General features: G+C 40.0%; 1 protein-coding gene across 2 annotated transcripts in view; it reads left to right on the top strand.

Annotated features, from left to right (window-relative positions):
• The window catches only part of LOC124594833 (P2R1A-PPP2R2A-interacting phosphatase regulator 1), a 61,774-nt gene that overhangs the window by 2,173 nt on the left and 32,013 nt on the right, over positions 1-27,588 (top strand). For both annotated transcript variants that reach the window (XM_047133281.1, XM_047133280.1), the window contains exons 2-3: positions 5,786-5,876; positions 18,810-18,995. In XM_047133281.1, the coding sequence (XP_046989237.1) occupies positions 5,786-5,876; positions 18,810-18,995 (277 nt within the window). The remainder of the gene's footprint in view (positions 1-5,785; positions 5,877-18,809; positions 18,996-27,588) is intronic.

Raw genomic sequence — 27,588 nt, 5'->3', positions numbered from 1 at the left:
AAGTGAGAAGGTTTGTTTTGACACAGCTCTACATGGTAAGATATTCTGTGCGAGCCTCTTCATCTCTGCATAATTACTGCAGGCTACATCCTCTTGAACCTGCGTACTGTAATCAATCTTCAGTCTCCCTCTACAATTTGAGCTATCAAACATCCCACCATTGCGAAACAGACGAACAGACAATATCTTGCTACTTCAAATGATCCCTACTTTTAGTAAAGTTGTTCACTGGATTTCTTTTCTTTCCAGTTCGATTCCGTATTTCATCATACTTCATCATTAGTTACTGATATGCCCAGCCAATATTTGTTATTCTTCTATAGCATCACTGCTGCTGTTCTCTTCTTGTCTGAGCAATTTATTGTTCCATTTCACTTCTACACCAAGCTACACTCCAAACAAATACTTTCAGAAAAAGTGGTGTTAACAGATTTATGTTATTCAGAAAATTTTTTCTCGATATTGCCAGTCGGTGTTTGATATTCTCTGTACTCCATCCATTGTCAGTTATTTTGAAGCTCAAATAGCAGGATTCATATACTGCTTTTGATGTATCCTTTCCCAGTGTAATTCTTTTAGCATTGTTTAATTTAATTTGACTACGTTCAGCTATACTTATTTTATTTTTGTGGATGTTTATCTCATAACATCTTTTCAAGGCATTATCCACTCCCTTCAACTGCTCTTCAACCAAGCGAGGTGGCGCAGTGGTTAGACACTGGACTCGCATTCGGGAGGACGACGGTTCAATCCTGCGTCCGGCCATCCTGATTTAGGTTTTCCGTGATTTCCCTAAATCGCTCCAGGCAAATGCCGGGATGGTTCCTTTCAAAGGGCACGGCCGACTTCCTTCCCCGTCCTTCCCTAATCCGATGAGACCGATGACCTCACTGTCTGGTCTCCTTCCCCCAACAAACCAACCAACCAACTGCTCTTCAGTTCTTTGCTCTCTCTGAGACTGTTACCTGTTGCTCCCTGTACTTCATCCATTTAACCTTCAGAATTTCAAATTGTGTATTCCAGTCAACATCGCTAATAGCATTCTCAGAATCCATTATGGGAGACAAATTGGGTTACCTTCTTCAGTCTATCTCCTAAGATAAGACGCTAGGTCACTATTGCTTTGCTCATTCCTACATTTCTTGGTTCAAATTGCTCTGAGCACTATGGGACTTAACACCTACATTTCTCCTGATCTGAAATGGATTTTTGTCAAGATCGGCTTCTACAGGTTTTTCATCCTTCTGTAAATAATTCAAGTTAGTACTTTGCAACCATGGCTTACCTATTAAACTGATAGTACAATAACATTATTCACAGCTTTCAGTACTTGTTTTCTTTAGAATTGGGATTATTACAGTCTTTCATTGTTCATTCATTACAAATAAAAAACTACTAGGTTCACTTATGTTAAATAATAGAAAAATCTCTAACTTCCGTTATTTGAAAAATCTCTAATAAATATTTTGGTGCATTTATGGTTCTATTTTCTACATCAACTTGAGAAATGCAAAAAGGGGCCACTATATATTATTTGCCAAGAAAGAAACCTTTATGGATTATACAGAAAATATGTTCATTTTGTTAGTGAATAATATGTAAAATACCTTTTCCCACAGAGCAAAAATTTGTATAAGAGTATAACAAAAATTATCGCAAAGAAGGACGAACTTCGTAACTAGAAAGGAGGATAGACCAGTACTAAACATGACACTGGGTGGGGAACAGTTGAAAATGTGGAAAGTATAAAGTACCTCGGGAGTATAATTTGTGGGAAAGTGGAAGACCAACAGAGGTATGAATGTAAGTCAAGCTGATAACTTCATGATATCTACAAACAAGTGAAATGAAGTTTTTGAGACGTTGGATAGATTTAACAGAAATGGAACAAATGAAATATTAGGGAGATAACATATGAAAAATCCCAAGAGAAGACTGAGGAGGAAAAATTAAAATTGGAAGGTTATGTGAAGAGAATGCATGAGATGAGGATGCGTAGAAAGTTGCATGAACTGGAGGAGAACAAGAGACCAAGGGGAGGGCCAGGGGACAAGTGGCTGAAAGGAGTGGAACAAAGCCTTCCACAGAGTCTAGAGGAATGGGCCAGAGTGTGACAGGAAAGTGATGGAAAACTAGAGAAGATTGAGTGACTTGTATTCCAAGCAGATCCTGCCAGTGATGCAGGGATTGAAAACTGTAGCAAGAGGTGATGGTGGTGATCTTAATTTGCTTATGAGTGGAAAAGTTGTCACAGATGGCACCAAAAGAAATTGGTCCTTACAGTGTGAACAATATTAGTAAAATTGAAAATAACCATAATAATTTATGAAATAAATAGGAAGAAAATCTATCCTCCATTCCAGCTTTCTCAGTATGAAGAATGAATGTTACTTTGCAGCAAAGTGTGCACTGTTTTTCAGAATTTGTGACATTAAAACTGTATAGTGGACCAGGACTCGATCTGAGCACGAGTGTCTCTTCATACCTGGATAACTCATTCAATTAGGGTATTGCTTACAGAAGGCAAGGTGCTGTATTCCATTTTCTACTGTGACCCAAGATTTTAATTTCTCAGGAAGTTTCAGTCTTTAAGTGTTGGTTTAGCCTTACAAATGTATTAGTGACTGGTAAAATATTTTACTCCTCAGAATGTGATGCGAACAACGAGGCATCTTTCATGACAGAATGAGCTTGCTGAAAAGATTGAAAAATTAAGTGGTCATTAACCACGAACATTTGTTCGAAGAAAATAGTGTCATATTAGGTACAGCACAGTTGCAGGTGGTATTCCGTTGCCTTCAATCGCATAAAGAACTCTAAATCATGACATTACCTGCATTTTCAAAAACCTAAAATATATTTGTATGCAAATTCAGTGCATTTTCAAAAACCTAAAATATATTTGTATGCAAATTCAGTTTTTCATGGTTATTGTCGAAGTCTTTAGACAGTCAGACAGCTACTACCCATCAGGCTTTGTGAACGCAAACTTTGATAGACTCATTTTATTTTCAGACTTTCTTTATGGTATATTGCTTCTCATAATTTTATTTGGACCAAATAGTATTGAAATGATTACTTGCAGTAAAATAAAACTACCATTTCTCACTATTTTCTCAGAAGACTGAAGCCTGTAATTGCTTAATTTCGAACTGGTTCTCATCAGAAGTTATGAAAGGGCAGAAGTAAGTCTCCTAACACAGTTGTTTTGATTTGATGTTACATTAGTGGTCATATACTTTGTGTTCTCTGTACAATTTGATCTAATATAGAATGGTAATGTGAGCTCTGATGTTGAAAATGTGAGTTCTTGAACTGTGTTTTTCGCAAACAAGTAATTGTTATTACTAAATGCCATGGTTTCAACCATGTATTTTTATTTTTGTCACCCTGCGTATTTTTAAGTATTTATAATTCAAAGTTCACTGCGTAGTATGGCTTGGATAATGAGACGTATTCGTTCCTAGTTGTGATCTTTGTCCAGTGACGCAGGAAACATCCAACAAATATCATAAACAGTGTGGCAATTATAACGTGATACTAGTGGCATCGTTTTTTCAAACGGACTACAGATAAGTCTGTCACCATAACCAAGTTTTTTTGCTTTCACATTTGTTGGCTTCCCTAATGACAGTTACCTTCTAACATTACCTAGCCAGTTACCTTCTAACATTACCTAGACTCTGGGCTAAGTTAAAGATCAGTTTGTCACAGCAACCCAGTTTTTAGTTTTCATATTCCTTGGCTTCATTAACTAATGACTAAACTGTGAAGACACATACACATTAGTCATTAATAGTACGTCACAGATCAAAGCCGATAACTAGTATTGAATATTCCTCTTGAGCTGTATAGTGCTTATTTTGTCTAATTTCTGCTACAGATATATTTGTTGTGCCATTTTCATGTAATTTGTGCAGGCATTTGATTATTAGAATGTACACTTTTCAATTGTTAAATTATATTTTATGAAACCCAATTAGGTCTAACATCTTCGTGCTTTTGTTTTAGAAGTAGTTTTTAAATGACTGTTTCAGCATCTTCCAACCACTCTCCCTCTGCTCACCCAGTTAAATAAGGTTGTTTCTAGAACTCTTAATCTACGAGACAATCTGTGAACTTCATTGGCTCTATATCAAATGACTTTCGGTTTTGCACACTAGTTTTTGTTACTATAATTAATACACCTTTATGAAGTACAGTTTCTCTGTTGTATTAGTCTATTAACATAATCCAGATGTAGTTTTATGTATTGATAACTAGAATAGTTTTTATTCATGTCATTTGATTGCTACTTCTTTGGTAAATAATGAGCCATAAGCAAATGGATTGTAATTTGACTGAAAGAGCACAAGGTAATGTTAACATAACAAATGATGGAAAGCAAGTGAAGAAGGCTACAACAACACATCTTTTAATCACATTTATCTCCAACTGCTGATTAGTTTCTGTTCTAGAGACTCTTTTTTTTTTTTTTTTTTTTTTTTTTTTTTTTTTTTTTTTTTTTTTTTTTTTTTTTTTAATGCTGCCAGCAGATAGTGGTAAGCATACTAGATCAAAAGAATATATGCATCTATACATCTCTTAACCCCTCCCCACTTGTCCAGTCACGCCCAGAAGCCACGAAGCAAAGCTGTACAACCATTGCCAGTTCAGATTCAGATTTTCTGTGGTTTCTGTAACTACTTAAGGCAAGTGCCAGGGGTGGTTCCTTTGAAGAGGATATGGCAGATTTTCATTCCCGTCTTGAGGTTACACTCAATCTCTGATGGCCTTATCATGATCACGAGAAAAAAGTTTTCTTTTCCATTATGTAATTCTTATTTTCAGGATGTACTTTTTACTTGAACACAGAAATCACTAGCATATTGATAATGAGTCCCTCTTAGGTGACATACATTTCTATCCTGTCCATTCATGTTTTAGTTATCTTATGCTTTTCTATCAGTTGGAATTCCTAATTGATTTGGTCGGTTGTGACCCCTCTTACATAATCTACTGTATTTATATTTATCTATCACTTTATATCTTTCTCATTTTTCTATTATCCTGTGGAAATAACAGTAGCCTACACACCGATAAGAAAAATCAGTAATATACTTCATTATTTAGTTTGTGATCATTGGAAAGTAAATGCAGAGTCAACTTAAGGGACTGATCATTTCATTATTGATAGAACTAACAAACATGAAATTACTTCAAGACAAAGCCACAAAAACTTTACATTTTTGTAAAGTCACACCAAACAGCTACTTATCTCATTAACCAGAAAATAAGGCGTCCTAGAGAGTTAACGAGTTTAATACGCCCACCATTGGGCAGTTCACCAATAGTCACATGCCCTGATTCCCCAAGACACTTCGGAGAGACATCTTGACACGTCAGTCAACACATACAAAATTTCTCCTCCTTCCCCCTTGCTAGTACTGGTAATGAAAGTTTCTTCTATCAGCATATTTAAAACTGGCTAAGTCTGATACTTATACCAACTAATTAGAAATTATGCGACAACAGTTTTACAGAGCTCTGGTAAGGTTGCTGGGTGCTTTGCATGTAGTTAGACATGAGGACAAGTTAACAAATTGAAAACTCACTAAATATGTTTGGACAGAAGAGCTGTAAATACTTAATACACTTTCACACAATAAAGGGGTCTTTAATGATTACTTTCTTACACTGCTCGTGTTCTACAGCTTCCAGGTTAACTAATTTTTGTTGCTTCAAAAAAGTAAATTGGACCATTTTGTGAGCATTAATCAAACTTTTCTCTCTTTGTGTTTAATAGGGATTCTGGCCCATTTGGCAGCATATTTTCTGCGGGCCAGCCCAGGACACGTCGTTTCAGCGCAAGTTTCAGTCCAGTACATAACATGAGTGTAAGTATTTTATGGGTGCACCAGCAATGCAGACTATTTGGTGATACAAAAAATAAATATTTGGAAAATATATCAGATTGCTGAAGTAATTGTTTTATGTCTGATGGAGATTATTTTTGTTTTCTGGATTTGGTACTGAGATATTTAGTATTAGGAAGATTCATTTTGCGTAATGCACACACCTAGAGTGAACATTTCATGTATTTTGGTTTCATTTGCTGTACACCAAATAATTGTGCCATTTTCTCTCTCGTGCTAGACTTAAATGCCCAGCTGTTTGGGAATTATTTAGTGTAATAGAGATTACAGAGATAATCACATTTTGCATATAAATTTACATAACTATTAGAGGAATGTTCACAGTTGCGGACACTAAAAAACTAACACATTGATATGAAGAGACAATTTTCACCTCACAGAACTGAACATGGGGGCATTAGTGTTTTATTTGTGGACTGTCTCAGGGAGGAAGTGATATGGATGATGATGGGGGACCTCAGAAACATTGACATAGTGGGTTTTAAGCTAATTTGGGAGGAAGTGATGAGACTGGGAACACGAGTGGGAAAAAAAATGAAAAAAGAGCAACTAATGGGGTAAGAAAAGTGGAAGTGATAAATGACAAATGTGAAAAATAGAATAAAACAGAAAAAACATGAATAACGAAGGTTGTAGAGAAGTGAGCTGGAAAGTGGAAACAGGGCAGACAAAAATGGAAGTCATTAGATTGGGAGAGGTTTGAGGGAACAAGTAATAGGGGAAGTTAGAGGATGTAATGGAAGAACAACTTCCAGCCACATGTTTCAGAGGAACTGATGTAAGAAAGAGGGATCCAATTGACATAGATCATGTAACTACATGGTAAGAGGAGCAATGCTGTACCAGCTTCATGTTCCACAACTAAATGGCCCAGCACCATTTTGCAGTCAGTTTGTAAACAACTAGTTCGGCATTCATTTCTGTCTATAACACTCTTACCACAACTGCAGTAGGAAGTGGTGGTAGAGTTTATTGGGCAATTCTTGCATCAGGATCAAAGATAGGACTGCAACCTTTGATAGTAAATCTGAGAAGAGGAATATAAGAGTGGACTAAGATATTACATAGCTAATAATGACAAATTAAATGTCACCTTGCAATGTGTGGGAAAGAGTTCAAGGAATTCATCATTTAAGACCACAGTGATAGGCAGTCAAAGCACTGTAGAATTTAGTTCAGTTGTTAATCCAACATATTATTAGATTATTAGGAGAGAGTATCTCTGTGGCTATGGTGCTTTGGAGAGGTTGATATAAGCATAAAAAACGTTTATGACGTAAGTGAAATGCACACTTTTTGTCCTCAAGGATTATAGTGGGACCTTCAGCATATTTCAGTAGGTGTTATATACTGTTAAAGTTGCACTATCTTTGGGCACTGAGGTTAATGTTTTGATTAGGAAGAGCATGAGGTCTGGCATTGGCCACTTTCAGATGGATAAACCGATGGTAATTTCAGGGATTAGTTATAAAAGTTCTGTCCGTAATCAAAGATTGCTCCCAATACAGAGAAATTCTTTGTTAGAACATATTAGTGCATTACAATCTTGCACTGTGCCCTTCAGCTTGCTCAGTCAGTCCAGTGATAATTGATGAGCAGTTGACTTTAGATATGTCCTTACACTCTACCATAAAGTGTTATGTACAAAAGTTAATAAATACAAACCCTTCTGTGAAACACAGAGACTTTTTAACTGTCAGATGCTGATAAAAATCATCACACATGTCTTTGAATGGCATGAAAGATATTCAGAGGACAAGGACTGTGTGGAATTTGACAACAGATGGTTAGCCTCATACACTATCTAGGAGAATGTTGCAAAAGTCTGAGAAGAAACACAGAAGATTTAGTGTCTGTGGTGCTGCTGAAATTTTGCGTTTCAATAGAGAAAGTGCTCAAAACACTTTAACTGAGTAACTGAACATAAGGAACTTGACTACAAAAAATGATCCCAAACGATTTGTCTGGTGAGTGAAAGGAATGGTGAAAGTAAGTTTATTCTTATCTTTGGACTGTATTGATGAATAGCCCAGTTTTCTTAGAGTTTCATAACAGTTCATGAGACATGGCATTTTACATGTATTCCAAGAACCAACTAGCAATCCATGTATTGGAAATCATATGAACCATGAATTGTCTGCTAAATATTTCATGCGTGCAATGTAACCGCTTTGATTATCTGTGCTACCTCTGAGCTAAGAACACTTAAGATTATTCATTGTAATTAACTGTTATGTTGTGTGTTTAAGTAAATTGCACTTTGACTCACTGTAAGGTGACCCCGAGTATCTAAATTGCGCCAGAACGATCACATAACACGCTGGAAAAATTTAACTGTGCACCAGAACGATAAAATGCATCACATGTAAATTTTTGCATCAATCTTCCCGTGCAGAATCACTTGTAAGCAACTGCATTTTTTAAATCAGTGCTTACCATGAAAAGTGCTGACTTAACAGTGGCAGATGTGATCCGTAATCATTTCGGTGAAACTTCTGCCCTTGTTGTCAGATGATGCAGTACTGTGATTTGCCCTACTTGAGAGCCAATTTGTTTTGGCCCACATCACCATTGCTGGAAACCAATAGTAAGTACTTGGTGGCTGCACTTAATGAGCAAATGGCTACGGAAATATTAGATTCTTAGCTTTGCCGCCAAGCACTGAAAAATAAAAATACACCTCTATGAAGCACGTGCTTGTCCTACTCAGAAGCTAAGTGACTTGAAAAATTGCTTTGCACTGAAGAACTCTGCAACTGCACACAATCTCAACTACTTCATCTTCCTACGTTGGCAGGCAATGCAGTTAACAATGATATTCCGCAGAGTATTTGGCTATTGTGGTTAGCTGCAAATGCGCAAAAAATACTTACTGTTTGCTCTAGTGACCTCGGCACTCTCACTCAAATTGCTGACTGAGTAGGAGATATGTATCCCTCAACAAGTGGTGCAACTGTCTGTCAAAACAGAGACTTCTTTGGAAGCACTGCAAACAATATCTGAAGTGTCAGAGCAAGTTGTCGTCCTATAAACATGGTGCTCCACATGTGCATTGCAGCAGCAGCAATTCTGTTCCAGCAGGAACAATCATTTATCCACCAGGGAGAATTTCTCCTGGTATCACAAAAAATTTTGAGCTGAAGCTCAGCGGAGTTGACAAGGGAAGTGCCTCTGGAATCATGAGTGATGCAACTGATTTGAGAGATTACAGTGATCAACTGAAGGCTCTAATAAACGGTAATTTCTCATTGACAAAAGTGCTGATCTCTTAGTTTACCCTTCTTCCATGGCAGAATACTGATGGCAATCACCTGTATACTGCAAATGGGTTACCGTCGAGACTTAATGGCTGCATCGACTTACAACTAAATTTCAAATTTTTGCTTGAATTCATATGGAAATTCATTGTTGTTGATGTGCTGTACCTGATGTTGGAGCGAATCCCTTATCTTTTTGCAGTCTACAGTCTCCTCCTGCATCTTCAAATTCAATTCCTAGTTGAGTCTACAACATAGTTGTTTAGTCACAGGCACCTATGCCATGCCAAAAATGCTGGCATGAAACTGATTACAGGTGAGTCACCCTCCAATGATATTCACACATTGACTTGTTGTCTGCATCCAGAGAAACTAAAGACCTCAAAGCAAGAGTTCTCTTTTATTTTAACACAAGGGATCCGTCACTCTTCAAATATTAGCTGGGCCTCTGCACTCCAAATAATTAGTGAGAAGAATAACGGCTGGCCCTCAGGTGGGGACTGTCATCAGCTTAAAGTCAGAACGGTACCTAATTGTTATCTTGTGCCACATGTCGAAGACTTTGTTATGCACATTCATCATAAGACTGTCTTCTCTACAATTGATCCATGCTTTTTATCAGATACCAGTAGTGTGGGAGGATATACCTAAAACTGCTGCTTGCGCTCAATTCGAATTTTATGAATTTGTGCGATTTCATTCAGACAGTGCAGTGCCACTCAGACTTTCCAGCACTTCATGGATGAAGTATACAGAGACTTAGTTCTGTTAAATCTACTGTGATGATTTGCTTTTAATGTCACCTTGTGAGACAGAGCATCTAGCACATGTGTAGCAAATATTCATTATGCTACAAGAACATGATTTAGTGATTAATCTGCAAAAAAAAAAAAAGGAAAAAAAAGAAAAAAAAGTGTAGGGATACCCTTCCTGCACACAAGGACCCCTGCTATGTCAAGACAGAGTCGAAGCTATTTCTCAGTATTCCCAACCCAGTGCAATGCAAGAATTACATCATTTCTTGGCTTTAACAAACTTTGGAGACTTTCGTGTGCAATCTTGCCTTGTTGCTAGCACTCTCAGTAAAATGCTAAAACGTCTGCCTAAACCTGGAGGTATGCTACAATAGACTAATAAAAAGAAATTAATATATCCTTGGCCAAAGTGGAAGCTGCAACTGCAGAAGCTGCATTATTAGCTCATCCTTTTCCTGAATAACATCTGGCGGTTATGGTAGACTTTCCGTCAGCTGCAGTCGGAGCCATGTTACAAAATTGTATGCAAAACAGAAATTTTCACTTTCACAAGCAAATTGATCAATGTATGTTAGGAGCTCTATGTAGCAAATACCTCTGTCAGAAAGTTTAAGTGCATGATTGAAGGTAGACATTTTACACTTCTCACAGACACTAAGTCACTTGTTTGCTTCCTGTCAGAAGCCAGACTAGGCATCACCATGCCATTTATAGTGTCTGGACTTCATTGCACAATTTACTATTGATAATCAGCGTTCCTCGTCATTTCGCTACTGATCAGTCGTCTCTTTTTAAAGCACTATCTGCACTGCTAGGTATGAGCCATGTTTGAACCTGTGCCAACTACGCCACTCCTAATGGCCTTATGGAACAACTTCACCGGCAGTTAAAGGCTTCATTTAGATCCCATGCTACAGAGCATTGGACTGACAGCCTAATTGTTGTCTACTAAGCCTCTGAACAGCCTTCGAAGAAGATCTCAGTGCAACAATGTATGGCCAGACACGTTGATTTTCAGGAGACTTTGTTACAGACAGGTCAAACAGTATTATTGAAGACTTGGATTTTGTGTAAAATCTTCACTGATCCATAAGTGTTGTCCTGTGATTTCCAAAGAAAATTCTGCTCAACAACCATTTGTTTCCTGTGATTGTCATACAAACACATTTTTGTTGGGCATGGTATTATTAGAAAACCTGTCCAACCCCCATACAATTATGCCTACACAGTATTGGTACACCATGACAAAACATTTGATAACAATGGATCTTTAGTCACAATATCTATTGACAGACTAAAGCCAGCCTTCAGATCGAGTTAACACTGAGGCGCTGGGCCTACATATGTGTAGTTCTACAAGAACGCCGGACACAACTATTCTTCACTGCCAGTGACCATGCCACACGATTTGTTTTGGGCAGCGCAACGCATATATTTCAACCCAGTATACCATTGACAAAGGGGGGGGGGGGGGGGTGATGTGGGCAGTGAATCATATGCTAAATGTTTCATGTGTGATTCTGCGAGCTGCCTCCGAGCAAAAAACAAAGTATTGATATAGACATTCTCAACAGTCTGATTATATTTACTCATTGTAATTAACCATTACATTTTGCACCTAAATGAGTTGCCTGTACACGACATATTGTCGTCTTCAGAAGTACAGGGAAAAACAAACTACACAAGAGTTCTCTTCAGTTGAAACTTCCAGGCTCAGAGGCCGTGGCGATGTATAAAATTTCCATCTGTGGCAGACATCTTCTGAGGTCGTCCGGCTACTGCCACTGAGGCTCCAGGTACTCTTGCATTTATAGAGGGCACCACCATTCGTCACATGATGCTGACAATATGCCTATCCTTGGAAGGCGTCATCATTCTCATTTAAGAGTAATATATTGTCATTCTGCTGGTGCAACGTCGACATCCATATTTTGTCCAACTTTAAAATTTCCTCTTTTCTATTAAAATTATTATGGTGTTTGTGAGTCTCTATTGCTTCTCTATACATGCGTGCATGATAATGAGATGTTCGTGCTAGAATGCTTGTCTCATTAAGTTTAATTTCATGGTTCCCATCTCGAAAAACATGCTCAGCTATGGCCGATTTTTCGATGTGTCCTAAGCGACAGTGTCTTTTATGTTTGGCTAAGCGGGTCTTTACACTTCTTTTCGTTGTTCCAATATGTACTAGTCCACAACTGAATGGAATTTTGTATACCCCAGGTGTTGCTAGGGGGTGTCAGGCGTCTTTTGCAGTTCTTAAATATTCTTAATCTTCTTGGTGGGTCTGAAGATTGTTTTGATCCCATACCTGGCCAGACCTTTCCCGATACGGTCTGTGACTTTATTAATGTATGGTAGGTAAACTTTTCCAATAGGTGACCATTGTTGCTCTTCACTTCTGGCTTCTTTTCTTCATTGATGGAGGGCTCGATCAATTTCCTTGCTGGTATATCCGTTTTTCATGAAAGCTGACCGTAAGTGATTTTAATTCATATTGTAAGTAAGCTGTCTCGCAGATTTTATTGGCTCTGTCCACCAAGGTTTTCGTGACACCTCTTTTTTGCCTAGGATGATGGTTTGATTCCCTGTGGAGCTATTGATCCGTGTGAGTGTTCTTTCTATATACCTTGTGGCCCAGCGTCCCATCCACCCGTTTAATTACCGACACATCCAGGAAACTGAGTTGACCGTTGCTCTCTTTCTCCATCGTAAACTGTACCTTCGGGTCAATACTGTTCAGATGCACCAAGAAGACACGCAGCTCTTCTTCACCATGAGTCCACACTACAAATGTGTCATCAACATAGCGGTACCATTTAGCTGGCTATTTACTGGCAGTCTGCAGCGCTTGCTGTTCGAAGATCTCCATAAATAAATTAGCAACAGCTGGCATGAGAGGGCTTCCCATCGCCACCCCATCTATCTGTTAGTAAAACTCATTGTTGTACTGGAAATAAGTTGTCATCAGGCAGTGTTTAAATAAAGCCACTATGTCAGTTGGAAAAATATCTGCTATATATGAAATAGCTTCGTTTACAGGCACCATGGTAAACAATGACACTACACTGAAGCTCACAAGAATATCGCTTGGGCTGACGTTAATCTCCCTCAGTTTTTCAATAAAATGCACAGAGTTTTTAATGTAACTGTTCGTTCTTCCAATGTATGGTTGCAGCAAGCAGGCGAGATATCTGGCCACCTCTTGTGTTGGACATCCTATAGCACTCACAATCAGTCTCATTGGGACCTGTGGTTTATGTGCCTTTGGAAGCCCATATAGTCTGGGTGGATAAGATTCCATTTTGTGGAGTTGTTTTTTATCATCTGAAGAAAGAGAAGATTGTTTTATCAGTTGATTGGTATTTCTCAAAATTTTGGTTGTAGGATCCATCTGAAGCTTTTTATACATAGCGGGATCCAAAAGGTCACTAATCTTCTTGTGATAATCTTCAGTGTTCAGCAAAACTGTAGCATTTCTTTTATCAGCTGCAAGTACAATAATGTTCTTATCCGCATTGATCTCCCTCAGTGCCCTCCTTTCCACTTGAGACAAATTGCTCGTAGGTGGTTTCTCTTGGCGTAATATCCTGGCTGTTTCAGTCCTGATTTCATCCACGGAATGCTATGATAACAAATGGATTCCTGCCTCCACATTCGCTATAATGTCCTCTGTGGGAACCTGTAGTGGCGTGACTGCAAAGTTGCTTCCTTTTGATAAAACTGAATGTTCCTCTTTTGTTAATTCTCTCCCAGACATGTTAATCACAGTTCGTGATTTGCCAACAACTGATGTTTCACTTCTACCGTTCTGTAGACCATAAAATTTCCTCTTCTGCCTATTAGTTGCCATTTCTGCACTGAGCTCCATGGTCCTAAACGTTAGACGGTCCACCTTATTCCGGTCATAACACTGCATTATGTTACTGATATATAAATGGAGATATAACAGCTTGCTGCTAGTTCTCGCCGCGTCTGGTGAATTTGTTCCTGTAGCATGCGGTTGTAAATAAGGTTCGCTTGCGCCGAGTGGAACATTCCCCTCGCCTTCAGAAACTTCAGCACTGTCGCAGTGTCCCGGCAGTGTAGCAGGAAAGTAAGCGTACACAGTTGCTGTGCTTTCTTCTTGCGCAGTCCCTCCAGTTGCCGACCAAAACTGACATTTCCTCCCCATAGAGGCGTTTAATCATACAATGTAAGCTTTCATGGCCGGTGTTGTCTTCAGTTGAAACTTCCGGTCTGAGAGGCCATGGTCGATGTATAAATGAGACAAGTTTTCTAGCACAAACATCCCATTATCGTGTGCGCATGTATAGAGGAGCAATAGAGATTCACAAACACCATAATAATTTTAATAGAAAAGAGGAAGTTTTAAAGTTGGACAAAATATGGATGTCGACGTTGCGCCAGCAAAATGACAATCGATTACTCTTAATCGTGGTTCATGGTGTGGGTTCCTGTAGTCATGTCCTAGTTCATGAACCACGGGCAACGTATGAGTGGCCAAGTAAGTGGTCCCGACAGTTGGGATACCAGTTACTTTGGAATAAGGCTGGGCATCTCGGACATATTCTGAGTCGTCGTCACCTTTGTGCTCATATGGCAAAGACTACCTAATCCGCCGGTTAGTCCCTCAGCCCTTAGGAGTAAAACCCAATGGGACTCGGGGCAAGTAAGGCTAGCAACCTGCTTCCCTGGTACTTTAAATATGATGCTGGCAACAATCAGAGCAAAATGCCTCGGACCTTTGGAGGTGACGGAGTCCCACCTCTAACTGACAAACCAGGGACTCCTAAGATACGACTTGGCAAACAAATGGTAATGAGATGGGGAGCTATTAATATCAATGGGGGCTACTCTGGGAAGAAGGTAGAGCTGGCAGAGGCTGCAAGTAAGATGGGGCTGGACGTTTTAGCTGTTAGTGACATTCGGGTAAGGGGTGAGAAAGATGTGGAAGTGGGAGATTACAAGGTCTACCTGTCAGGAGTCAAAGCAGGTATAGCACAATGGGGTGTAGGGCTTTACATCAGGAAAGAAATGGAACCCAGCGAAGTTGCAATAAGGTATGTAAACGAACGACTGATGTGGATAGATTTGACAGAAAATTAGGATTGTGTCAGTATATTCGCATTGTGAAGGGACAGATCAAGATAAGATGGATAGTTTTTATGAGGCACTCAGTGATGTAGTTGTTGGAGTAAAAGACAAGGACAGTGTTCTGCTCATGGGTGATTTTAACGCCAGGATTGGAAATCGAACAGAAGGGTATGAAAAGGTTATGGGTCAATTTGGAGAGGATGTGGAGGCCAACAGGAACGGGAAACAACTCTTGGATTTCTGTGCCAGTATGGGCTTAGTAACCACAAACTCCTTTTTTAAACATAAGAACATTCACCGGTATACTTGGGAAGGCAGGGGAACCAGATCTGTCATTGACTACATAATAACAGATCAGGAATTCAGGAAGGCTGTGAGGGACACATGTGTATTCAGGGGATTCTTTGATGACACTGATCATTATTTAATCTGCAGTGAAATTGGGATTGTGAGGCCAAAAGTGCAGGAGGCCAGGTCCATATGTAGGAGGATAAGAGTGTAGAAACTTCAGGATAAGGAAATCAGGCACAAGTACATAATAGCGATCTCAGAAAAGTACCAGTTAGTTGAATGTAGTCAATTACAGTCATTGGAAAAGGAATGGACAAGGTACAGGGATGCAGTACTAGAAATGGCTAAAGAATGTCTTGGAACAGTAGTGTGTAAAAGTAGGATGAAGCAAACAGCTTGGTGGAATGACACAGTCAAGGCAGCGTGTAAAAGGAAAAAGAAGGCGTATCAAAAATGGCTACATACTAGAACTCGGGTAGACAGAGAAAGTTATGTTGAAGAAAGAAACAAAGCCAAACAGATAATTGCAGCATCCAAGAAGAAATCTTGGGAAGACTTTGGAAACAGGTTGGAGACTATGGGTCAAGCTGCTGGAAAACCATTCTGGAGTGTAATTAGCAGTCTTCGAAAGGGAGGTAAGAAGGAAATGACAAGTATTTTGGACAGGTCAGGAAAACTGCTGGTGAATCCTGTGGATGCCTTGGGCAGATGGAGGGAATATTTTGAAGAGTTGCTCAATGTAGGTGGAAATACGATCAGTAATGTTCCAGATTTCGAGGTAGAATGGGATAGGAATGATGATGGAAATAGGATCACATTTAAGGAAGTGGAGAAAATGGTAAGTAGATTGCAGTGCAATAAAGCAGCTGGGGTGGATGAAATTAAGTCGGAACTCATCAAATACAGTGGAATGTCAGGTCTTAAATGGCTACACAGAATAATTGAATTGGCCTGGGAGTCGGGACAGGTTCCATCAGACTGGACAAAAGCAGTAATCACACCAATCTTTAAACATGGAAACAGAAAAGATTGTAACAACTACAGAGGTATCTCTTTAATCAGTGTTGTGGGTAAAATCTTCTGAGGTATTGTTGAAAGGAAAGTGCGAGTATTAGTTGAGGACCAATTGGATGAAAATCAGTGTGGGTTTAGGCCCCTTAGAGGTTGTCAGGACCAGATCTTTAGCTTACGGCAAATAATGGAGAAGTGTTATGAGTGGAACAGGGAATTGTATCTATGCTTTATAGATCTCGAAAAGGCATATGAACGGGTTCCTAGGAGGAAGTTATTGTCTGTTCTACGAGATTATGGAATAGGAGGCAAACTTTTGCAAGCAATTAAAGGTCTTTACATGGATAGTCAGGCAGCAGTAAGAGTTGACGGTAAATTGAGTTCATGGTTCAGAGTAGTTGCAGGGGTAAGACAAGGCTGCAACCTGTCTCCACTGTTTTTCATATTATTTATGGATCATATGTTGAAAACAATAGACTGGCTGGGTGAGATTAAGATATGTGAACACAGTCTTGCATATGCGAATGACTTAGTTGTGATGACAGATTCGATTGAAAGTTTGTGAAGTAATATTTCAGAGCTAGATCATAAATGTAAGGACTATGGTATGAAGATTAGCATCTCCAAAACGAAAGTAATGTCAGTGGTAAAGAAATATAAACGGATTGAGTGCCAAATAGGAGGAACAAAGTTGGAACAGGTGGACGGTTTCAAGTACTTAGAATGCATATTCTCACAGGATGGCAACATAGTGAAAGAACTGGAAGCGAGGTGTAGCAAAGCTAATGCAGTGAGCGCTCAGCTACTATCTGCTCTCTTCTGCAAGAAGGAAGTCAGTACCAAGACTAAGTTATCTGTGCACCGTTCAATCTTTCGACCAACTTTGTTGTATGGGAGCGAAAGCTAGGTGGATTCAGGTTACCTTATCAACAAGGTTGAGGTTACGCATATGAAAGTAGCTAGGATGATTGCAGGTACTAGTAGATGGGAACAATGGCAGGAGGGTGTCCACAATGAGGAAATCAAAGAAGAACTGGGAATGAACTCTATAGATGTAGCAGTCAGGGCGAACAGGCTTCGATGGTGGGGTCATGTTACACGCATGGGAGAAGCAAGGTTACCCAAGAGACTCATGGTTTCAGCAGTAGAGGGTAGGAGGAGTCGGGGCAGACCAAGGAGAAGGTACCTGGATTCGGTTAAGAATGATTTTGAAGTAATAGGTTTAACATCAGAAGAGGCACCAATGTTAGCACTGAATAGGGGATCATGGAGGAATTTTATAAGGGGGGCTATGCTCCAGACTGAACGCTGAAAGGCATAATCAGTCATAAATGATGATGATGATGATGATGATGATGATGATGATGATGATGATGATGATGATGATGATTACTCTTAATCGAGAATGATGACAGCTTCGAAAGATAGGCATACCGTTATCATCACGTGACAAATGGTGGTGCCCTCTATGCACTCTATAAATGGGAGAGTACCTGGAGCCTCAGTGGCAGTAGCCGGACATCAGGCTATTTACAAATCTCTCATGATCTGTCAGATGCATATACAAAGCAAAAACATCACTTTAGTTGCCTTTTAGTTGAGTGCAGGTGCTGTTTCTTGTTTGCTTACAAGAGTATATTTTGTGTAGGTCAATCTTTCATGAGTACTGCATCTGGTTGATTATTACTTGCTAACTAATCAGTTACTGGCACCTGTCATGGCTGTATTGCTACCTATTTCCCCAAACTGCCGTTGTTTACCAATTTTGGGCTGTTGCTGTCAAACTGAATCATTGGTTAGTATATTGCTTTCAACATTAGTGGGACATTCATGTCTACATAGTGTGCCTTACAGATCTGTTTCACGGTTACAGTATCAGTAGTGCCAGATGTTGCAGAGATGTAAGTAGTTTTTACTAAGGAAATTTATGTATGTGCAGAAACTAGTGTTTGAATTTTTCTTAGAGACGGGAATAAATAATACAGTGCTTATGTGGAACCTCATATTTACATTATATAAGTTACGACTGATACAGTAAGTCACTAGTGAATACTTCTTATTGGATGGAATAGTGTTTTTTATGCTGTAAATTGTATAAAAATCAAGTAAAGAAATTGCTGATATTAACTTTTTCTAACTGCTGTAGAAAAATGCTTCAAAAATTGTAAACCTCAACAAAAACCACAGAGAAATCTGTAAATAATTTACTTCATTTTTGCAGAATGGAAAGTGCTCGGTCATCATTATACAGGAACTCAACAGTATGAGTAAAACACACTGCTTTTGCAAATAGTTAAATGATTTTTAAATTAATAGGCAAACAGTTAACCCTATCCAATTTTCATGGATAACTTGAAAGTAGAGATGCAAAACCATGTTCATTGAATTAATCGGTGTATAATTTCATGTCAGTATCTCTGAAAATTTTGTGTGCCAACAGAAATTGAATGGACAACTACTACTAATTGTTTATTGAATTGCAGAGCGGCGCCTTACAAGGTCCTCGCTTGACTCCACGTGTCAGCCAGTTACGACAAGAAGAATGTCTTGACCGTGAGGCAGCCCATGAGCGTGAAATACATTCAGCAATGCAGATGTCACAGTCATGGGAAGATCTCACACTTGTTCCCGGATCCCCATCATCGTCAACATCATCATCAATGTGTAAGGTATGGCTCGAGAGGTTTCAAATCTTCTTTGTTCGACCTTTGTCCTCAAAATTAATAGCAGATTACCCGTTTTGTTTGGTAAACAGGAAAATGAAAGATGTCAGGACTTACAGGAAAGAAAAGTACTGTTCACTGTATTATTTGAACTATAACAGGATACCTTGCAGCACATTTCACATTAGTGAGCATGACAGTTCAAATCCACATCCAGACACCCAGATTTAGGTTTTCCACAATTTCCCTAAATTGCTCCAGGGAAATACTAGGATACTTCCTGAGCCAATTTCTGCCCCCCCCCCCCCCCCCCAAATAATTTTGTAATCAGAACTTGTGCTCCATCCCTAATGACCATGCTGTTCACAGGATGGTTCATCTTAATCTTCCTTCCATCCATTCTCATAAATTTGTTCCTCCACATCTGTAAGAATATTCATTTCTTCTGTAAACACATTTCTGAACAATCATATTCAAGTTTGCAAGATTAGTTGCCTCTTCTCTACTTCCTGTGCTACCATCCTCAGTGGTTTCCCATCACAGTGACCAGTGTTATGGCTGTAACTACACACATTAAAAAAAGTTTTACATCACCTCGGTTCTGAGAGTTGCAGAACCTGCACAGAAAATTGGAATAGAGATCAACATAATCATCATTTCCGCCCTTTTCATTGCTCATGAAAACCACACATTGCATGTTGTGCCACCTTCAAAGGTGGTGGTCCAGACTGCTGTACACACCATACCTCTAATACCCAGTAGCACGTCCTCTTGCATTGATGCATGCCTGTATTTGTCGTGGTGTATCATCCACAAGTTCATCAAGGCACTGTTGGTCCAGAGTGTCCCACTCCTCAACGGTGATTCGGCATAGATCCCTCAGAGCGGTTGGTGCATCACGTCGTCCTTAATCGCCCTTTTCCATCCATCCCAGTTATGTTCAGTAGGGTTCATTTCTGGAGAACATGCTGGCCGCTCTAGTCGAACGATGTCCTTATCCTGAAGAAAGTCATTCACAATATGTGCACGATGGGGGCGCGAATTGTTGTCCATGAAGACGAATGCCTCGCCAGTGTGCTGCTGATATGGTTGCACTATAGGTCGGAGGATGGCATTCACGTATCGTACAGCAGTTACGGCGCCTTCCATGACCACCAGTGGCGTATGTCAGCCCCACATAATGCCACCCCAAAACAGCAGGGAACCTCCACCTTGCTGCACTCGGTGGACAGTGTGTCTGAGGTGTTCAGCCTGACCGGGTTGCCTCCAAACATGTCTCCGACGATTGTCTGGTTGAAGGCATATGCGACACTCATCGGTGAAGAGAATGTGATGCCAATCCTGAGTGGTCCATTTAGCGTGTTGTTGGGTCCATCTGTACCACCCTGCATGATGTCGTGGTTGCAAAGATGGACCTCGCCATTGATGTCGGGAGTGAAGCTGCGCATCATGCAGCCTATTGCTCACAGTTTGAGTCATAATGCAACGTCCTGTAGCTACACGAAAAGCATTATTCAACATAGTGGTGTTACTGTCAGGGTACCTCCAAGCCATAATCTGTAGGTATCAGCCATCCACTGCCGAGTGTAGCCCTTGGGAAGCCTGAGCGAGGGATATCATCGTCAGTTCCTGTCTCTCTGTATCTCCTCCGTGTCTGAACAGCATCACTTTGGTTCACTCCGACACGCCTGGACACTTCTTTGAGAGCCCCTCCTGGCACAAAGTAAGAACGGGGATGTGATTGAACCACAGTATTCACCATCTAGACATGGCTGAACTAGAGACAAAATGAGCTGTGTACCTCCTTCATGGTGGAATGACTGGAACTGATCGGCTGTTGGACCCCCTCTGTCTAATGGGTGCTGCTCATGCATGGTTATTTACATCTTTGGGTGGGTTTAATGACATCTCTGAACAGTCAAAGGGACTGTGTCTGTGATACAGTGTGTAGTATGCTCGCGTACCTCATCTTCTGCAGAATAATCTCCAAGTTCACTGACTCAAAATGTGACCATTTCTTCGGTCATCTGTTCTGACTTAATCTTTCTTCCCTGAACAAAGAACCATCAGTGGGTAGACAAAATTCGCAAATAATAGTGAATTGTTGTGTGAGGGAATGGCCTATATCCTAAGTATTGTATACTGAAGTTGTCAGGAATTTTCATGCAGGTATGCAAGAAGATAATCACTAAGCCACTAAGAGTTCTTTAAAAAATCTCTTGACTTTATGATTATATATTTTTATGGCCTTGGTGGAGCATTTTCATCAGTCATTTGCTAGTCATGTTGTTCAGTAAGTGTTATGTTTCATTCCTCCCAAATTGCCCAGTATCTTTTGATTCATTCTGACCTTTTCTATATTTCTTCAGCCGTCAGAACCCTTTTACTGTGTTTATTTTTGCTTTATATCTTATTTTCATGTTCTTAAAATTTTCTGTTTTGTTTTGCAAATCATCCAGGCTTATTTCTGGTTCTTCCATATCCTCTCTGATTTCTTTGATTCATCCTACTTGTTTCAAATTCCAGAGTTTCTCCATATTTTTTTCTTGTTAATCTAGTTTAAGGTGTTCTCTTGATGTAGCCAAAGAAAGAATTCATCTTACTATGTTTCGTAGCTATAATAAGCTCCATCCCCCTTTGCAGCATTTAATTTGGCACTATCTTCAATTGCCCTCCTTTTTTATATTTTTTATTTATGCATATTCTAGCTATTCTTATCTGTACTTATAGGCTTTTGTTGATTTTGTTTTTCTAAGTGACTTTAAAAAGATTTTCACATGCGTGTTATCTCTGGCTGAACCATTGTCTTGTGTTTTTGATTTTTTTTTTTTTTTTTTTTTTTTTTTTTTTTTTTTTTTTTTCTTTTTTGATAGACATTTTTTATTGTATGTGGACCATGTTAGTTTTCGAGCCTTTATCATTTTATTACTTTTTTTCCTTGCAAGACATATTTTTTGTTAAAATTGTATAGTTTCTCCTAGGCATTTAAATTGTTTAACTACTTTTATTTTTTGTTGCGTACTGTTATGTTGTTTACTTCTAGTGGGTCTGCTACAGTCATCCCAGTGTTTTCGGATGATACCTGTAGTTTTGTTTTTTGGGCTTATTATTTGCTTTCTGGCTTCCTCTATGTTATTAGGTAGTAACACTGGTTGTCTGAAAATCCTTAGTAGCCTGAAAATCCTTAGTAATTTTAATCTTTCTTGGTTCCAATTTTATAACTGCACATTGACATATCAAAAACTAATCTTATCTGTGTGAATGCCACCTGGATCCAGTGTGGTTTAACATCACATTATGGCTGCCTGTCTTTTACGAAAGTCTCGTGTGTCTACACAGATCCAACACTTTCCGCAATCTGATGGCAGACAATTGTCCGCATTTGTCCACATCCCTTTCTTCGGCATAAGTCATATTCATCAGAGAGGCAGGTAGTGAAATCAAGTTCCACGTAACCATCGTTAATTGTAAAATTTTTACACATTTTGTCTCTCTGTACTGTGGGAGTCTGGTTATATATATAAAGAACGTTGTGGACCAGCCGTTCTATGAGATAACTGATGGATGGTATATCTAGTGAACCTGCTAACCTGTTGTTTTTACAAGGCATCTTGCACATTCCTTGCCACCTGTGCTCAGAAATTGTCTTGTAGAAATATGAGATGTGACATTGCCTGCTGGAGCTCTACCCAGATTTTAAAATCTCTTACTAGAGTAGTTGCTCTTCATATTTTCCTCATTATGTGGAAATCAGTATTGTATCTTGTATCAATATTTTGCCTCTCAGCATGTCAGCATGGCCACTGCAGTTCACAACATTTGTTGTTTTTGGGCAACAGGAGCCAAAAAATGGCACGCATGCCATCAGTCCGACCTGCAGCAATGTTGAATACCGTATTTACTCAAATCTAAGCCGCACTTTTTTTCCGGTTTTTGTAATCCAAAAAACCGCCTGCGGCTTAGAATCGAGTGCAAAGTAAGCGGAAGTTCTGAAATATGTTGGTAGGTGCCGCCACAACTAACTTCTGCCGTCGAATATATGTAGCGCTACACAGGCATGCTTTGCAGGCACAAAGATAAGTTCTAGCGCCAAATTCTCTGCGTCAGTAAATAAATTTAAAAAAAGGTGGAAGACGAGCTTTTTTTCTCCGCCCCGAATTTCGACCACTGCATTTTCGTACATTATCCAATGAAGTAAATACAAATTCCGTATTGTTCATCTTCGAATGTAGCAGCTTTTCAATGTACTACGAAAATCCGACTGGCAAGACTGTTTGCAATGTTTGTCAATATAAGTTCTGAATTTTTTCCTACCTGTGAGAAGAGATTGTTGCTAATGGGAACTTTTATGAATTGTGAATCACATGCAGTATTCTCTTCACCATAAGAATAATACCAATATAAACATTTTGCCATGTATTCTTTCGTGTTTGCTGCTATCTCATTTAAATCCTGTCTGCCTAATAAACTACGAAACTAGAGTGAGACAACAGCAAACGCGGAAGAATACACATATCATGTCATGTTTATATTCGTATTATTCTTATGCCTAATAGTGATACAGTCAGAAATGAAGCATGGCAATTGAGTAGATTTTTAAATCTAAGATGACTCTAATTTCTGTGCAGAAAGTAATGTACTAAAGAGGCGTCTGCAAAGATTTTCAACAGAGAAAAATTTTCGCTAAATTCTATTTCAGAACATCTTCTATCATACGCAGTTTATTATTTGGTTCTTGTTGATCATTATCAAAGAAAGCAGCAGTGTAAATAACAACAAGTAGCAGTCTCTTGGCATTGTTTCGCTAATGAGGCGATTCCTCTCTTTTTTTTTTTTAAAAAAAATTGTAAGCGGCGGCAGCCCACACCAAAGCAAGCCATGCCGCGAGCCGTGACAGGTCGTGAACGCACATTACCAGAATGCGACAAACAATGCATGACACAGTACAGTAATGCATTTTCAGCTCAGATTGACATAAACACCTATAACAAAGAGAATGGCACTTATTAGATCAAAGAAAAATAAGCAATCAATTCAAACCAGACGAAGCAAGTGAAAAACGAAGGGTACCTGTATAAAAGCGGACGGAGCGCCTGACGCATAGCAATGGCTACTTGGTAAAGCTTAACTGCTAAGCTTAGGACTCGAACCAAACTACTGTATCTGTATCGTCATTCATTCGACCTAAATTGTGTCTCATATCACAATGGACTAACTTTGTTTCGATTTGGAGGTGCGGCCTAAAACTTTTCTCTCCCCTTGAATTTCGAGTCTCAAATTTCAGGTGCGGTTTAGATTCAGGAAAAATTTTTTTCCTTGATTTTGAGTCTAATTTTTCAGGTGCGGCTTAGATTCGAGTGCGGCTTAGATTCAAGTAAATATGGTAAGCAAGACAGACAGATCGACACTTATTTTAGAGTTCCAGTGTTGGGCCAAGTCGATGAACAAAGCTTTACGTTGCTTCATTGCAGTGCTGTGGTGATGGTGGTGATTCTGATGATGATTATGATAATGGTGATGGTGATTATGATGATGATGATGGTGGTGGTGGTGGTGGTGGTGGTGGTGGTGGTGACAATGACGATCGTTATGTTCTGTTGGTCACTTTCTGTGATCCAGTACGCCTCACCATTGTCCAAGTCTGGTTCCATTCCATCCCAATTTTGTGGAAATTGAGAAGATCATAATTTATCTACACAGCTCTGGACTGAGTGTATTACTGTAGGTTGCAAGTTTTGTCGAGAGAATGTTCAATACTTGGCTGCAGCACTATGTAGGTCCTGTACCATTCTAACATATGCTGAAAACTTTTGAAGCTTAAAAATGTAAAAACCATTTATATAAAAGTAAACTTACATGGCAGTGAATAGAAAGTTACAAAGTATAAAGTCTGCTCTGTGTTTATGAAACTCGGTGAGGAGGAGGAGAAGAAGAAGAAGGAGTTGTTCAGAAGCATAGATTATGAGACACGCACACACACGTTCTATATTATGGTGGCCACCACCACCACCATATCTTTTTGGGAGTTCCAATACTTTTTTCCATGTTGTACATATTTGATTGCTTTTCATTGTAGTTTCTACTCTGACATGTTCCTCCCATTTAACTATTCATTATTACATCATTTAGTGGTTCAACTTTTAATTCTCACCTTATAGCTACATTTTTTATTTATCTAAATTTATACATCCTTTCACGGCTCTTAGAAATCCCATTTCATATGATTGAACCGACCATGGGGCTCACAGCTCTTTCGCAGGGTGGTGCGCGTGGGGCCCCAAGCTATTGCAGCTTTGTTCTCTCTCATGCTACATTTCCTTCCCCATATCCACTCTCCTTCCCATCCTAGCTTCCCCCCCCCCCCCCCCCCCCCTTTCACCCCACCCCTCCTTTGTACTTCATGTTTCCCTTTGACAGTCCCACTAATCCCTCAGTTCTGCTATTTCTTTTCTGTTGTGTGTGTCTCGTGTCTCGTGTTTCCACTTTCTTTTCTTTTTTCAGCTTTTTCTGGTTCCCCTTGGGGTTTGACCTCCTTTCTAAATTGTTTCCATAGTGTTAGCCATTTGAAGAAGAACACGGGCTGTTACATACTTGGCTGGCTGAGCCCCCTGACAACACCAGGATTGCACTTCTGGTACCTGAGCTGTCGCCATCTCGTGGATGTCTTGGAGGGGTTGCTCATCTTTTTGGAGCATCGGAACTTTCATCAATGACCACTGTGCCAGGCAGCCCTTGCCGCAGCTGGGTGGTGCCAACACGGTGAGCCCCTGATCGGATTGAGTGGTATCAAGCAGATGCCCTGCACATGAAATGTGCTAAGCTGACACTTCTGGCCATTCTCCCACAGTTGTCTCAAGGAATGGTTCTCTCTCTGCTCCTACTTCTGATTCCTTGGCCTTCACCTCCCTAGACACCACGTGGGAGGAGGTCCAGACCCGATGGCTTGGAATGAAACCCTTTTCTTGTTACTTTGTTTGTTACAGGACAGACAGGGAGACTTTTGCCACTTCCAAACCTCTCCTTTTTGTTGAATATAACAGACAAGTTTGGTGAAATTGACTCACTTAGTAACATGTGATCTGGTTCTGTACTGATTAACACTCTTCTGCCAGTCAGTTGGCTTCCCTGTGTGCTTGCGAGTGGCAGACATTCTTGTGAGATGTCCTTGGGAGCATTACTCCACATCAGTACTTAAATATGACCCAGGGCGTTATCTTCCATATGGGCCTCAGCCTTCAATCTGACGAGGAACTTGGGACTGATCTGGCGTGGCACAGTGTTCATTTCATCTGGCAAGACCAGAGAGGTCCAAAGGACAATCATGTTGATACTGGTGCTTTATCCTGGCTTTTGAGTGGGATACTGTCCCAGAGAACGTCACAGTTATGGTTTATCATTGCAATGTTAAGCCTTGTATCCCACCTCTCATGCACTGTTTCCAGTTTCTCCGTTTCGGTCACATGTCTCTGTGACGTAAGGCAAATCATATTTGTGGTGTCTGCAGCACCCCTCTCCATCTGGGGAGTCCTTGCACCTTACCACCCAAGTGCATGAACTATTCTTGCCCACATTCTCCTCGCTCATCAGATAGCCTGATCTATAAAAAGGAAAGGATGATTCTGGAATTAAAAATTCTTGACTATCTACCCTACTGTCTATCTTTGCTTCTGTTGCATCCTTTCCTCCTCCTCCTCTTCCTCCTCCTCCTCCTCCTCATCCCCCCCCTCCCTTACTTACCTCCAGTTCCCATTCCTCCACCCCCCCACCCCATTCCATCGGAAACAATTTCTTCTCCTCAACTGGAGAAGATAGTGTCTTCTATGGCATCTACCAGCATTGAGGCTCCTGCTAGGAGCCTCTCTCCCCAGAATCTCCAGGACAAGAAGCCTGTTACTTTGATACAAGCATGACCTACACTCTGTGGGCTTCAAGGCTGTGCATTCTCTTTCGGATTCTGATGTTGCTGGGTCTTGCTGTCTTTCCAACCAAATTTCCTCTTGACTTCCTAAGGAGGAGGAGGAGGAGGAGAAGAAGAAGAAGAAGATATGTAAGTCCTGGGATGAGAAAATCTGTGACATTCCTATGGGTGTCACTCCTCACTTTCAATCAGGGTGTGATCTTACATTCGTGGATGACAATCCGTCCTTTTCGGTGATGGATACTGACTCAGCACAATGACTGATTCTGGCCTGTTTAACATCCATCCAGCCTCTTGTACTACTCTCCTCCAGTGGAACTGTAATGGTTATAATTGTCACCTTCTGGAATTGCAGCATCTTCTTTCTCTATATTATGAAGCTTGTGTTGTGATGGAGGGATGTCATTTTGTGAATACTCTTTTGTTGACTCTTTCTTCATGGTTTCCAAGCCTTCTGCTACAACCAGGGTATGTCACTGTGCACAGATGTTGTTAGTGTTGTTAGTTCCTGGGTTCCTCCTCATACAGCACTGGAAGCAGTGGCTGTTTGGATCCATTTAGACTATGAGGTAAAAATATGCAATTTTTATATCCTCCCAGATGGCCCTATACACTTCCCACTCTTCTTGCCCTACTTTGGTAGATCCCACCCCATTTCTTCCCCATGGGGATTTTAATACC

Source organism: Schistocerca americana, chromosome 2 (genome assembly GCF_021461395.2).
Source record: "Schistocerca americana isolate TAMUIC-IGC-003095 chromosome 2, iqSchAmer2.1, whole genome shotgun sequence".
NCBI classification, from domain to species: Eukaryota; Metazoa; Arthropoda; class Insecta; order Orthoptera; family Acrididae; genus Schistocerca; species Schistocerca americana.
The sequence above is the reverse complement of the archived record's forward strand: the minus strand, read 5'-3'. Positions and strand labels throughout refer to the sequence as shown.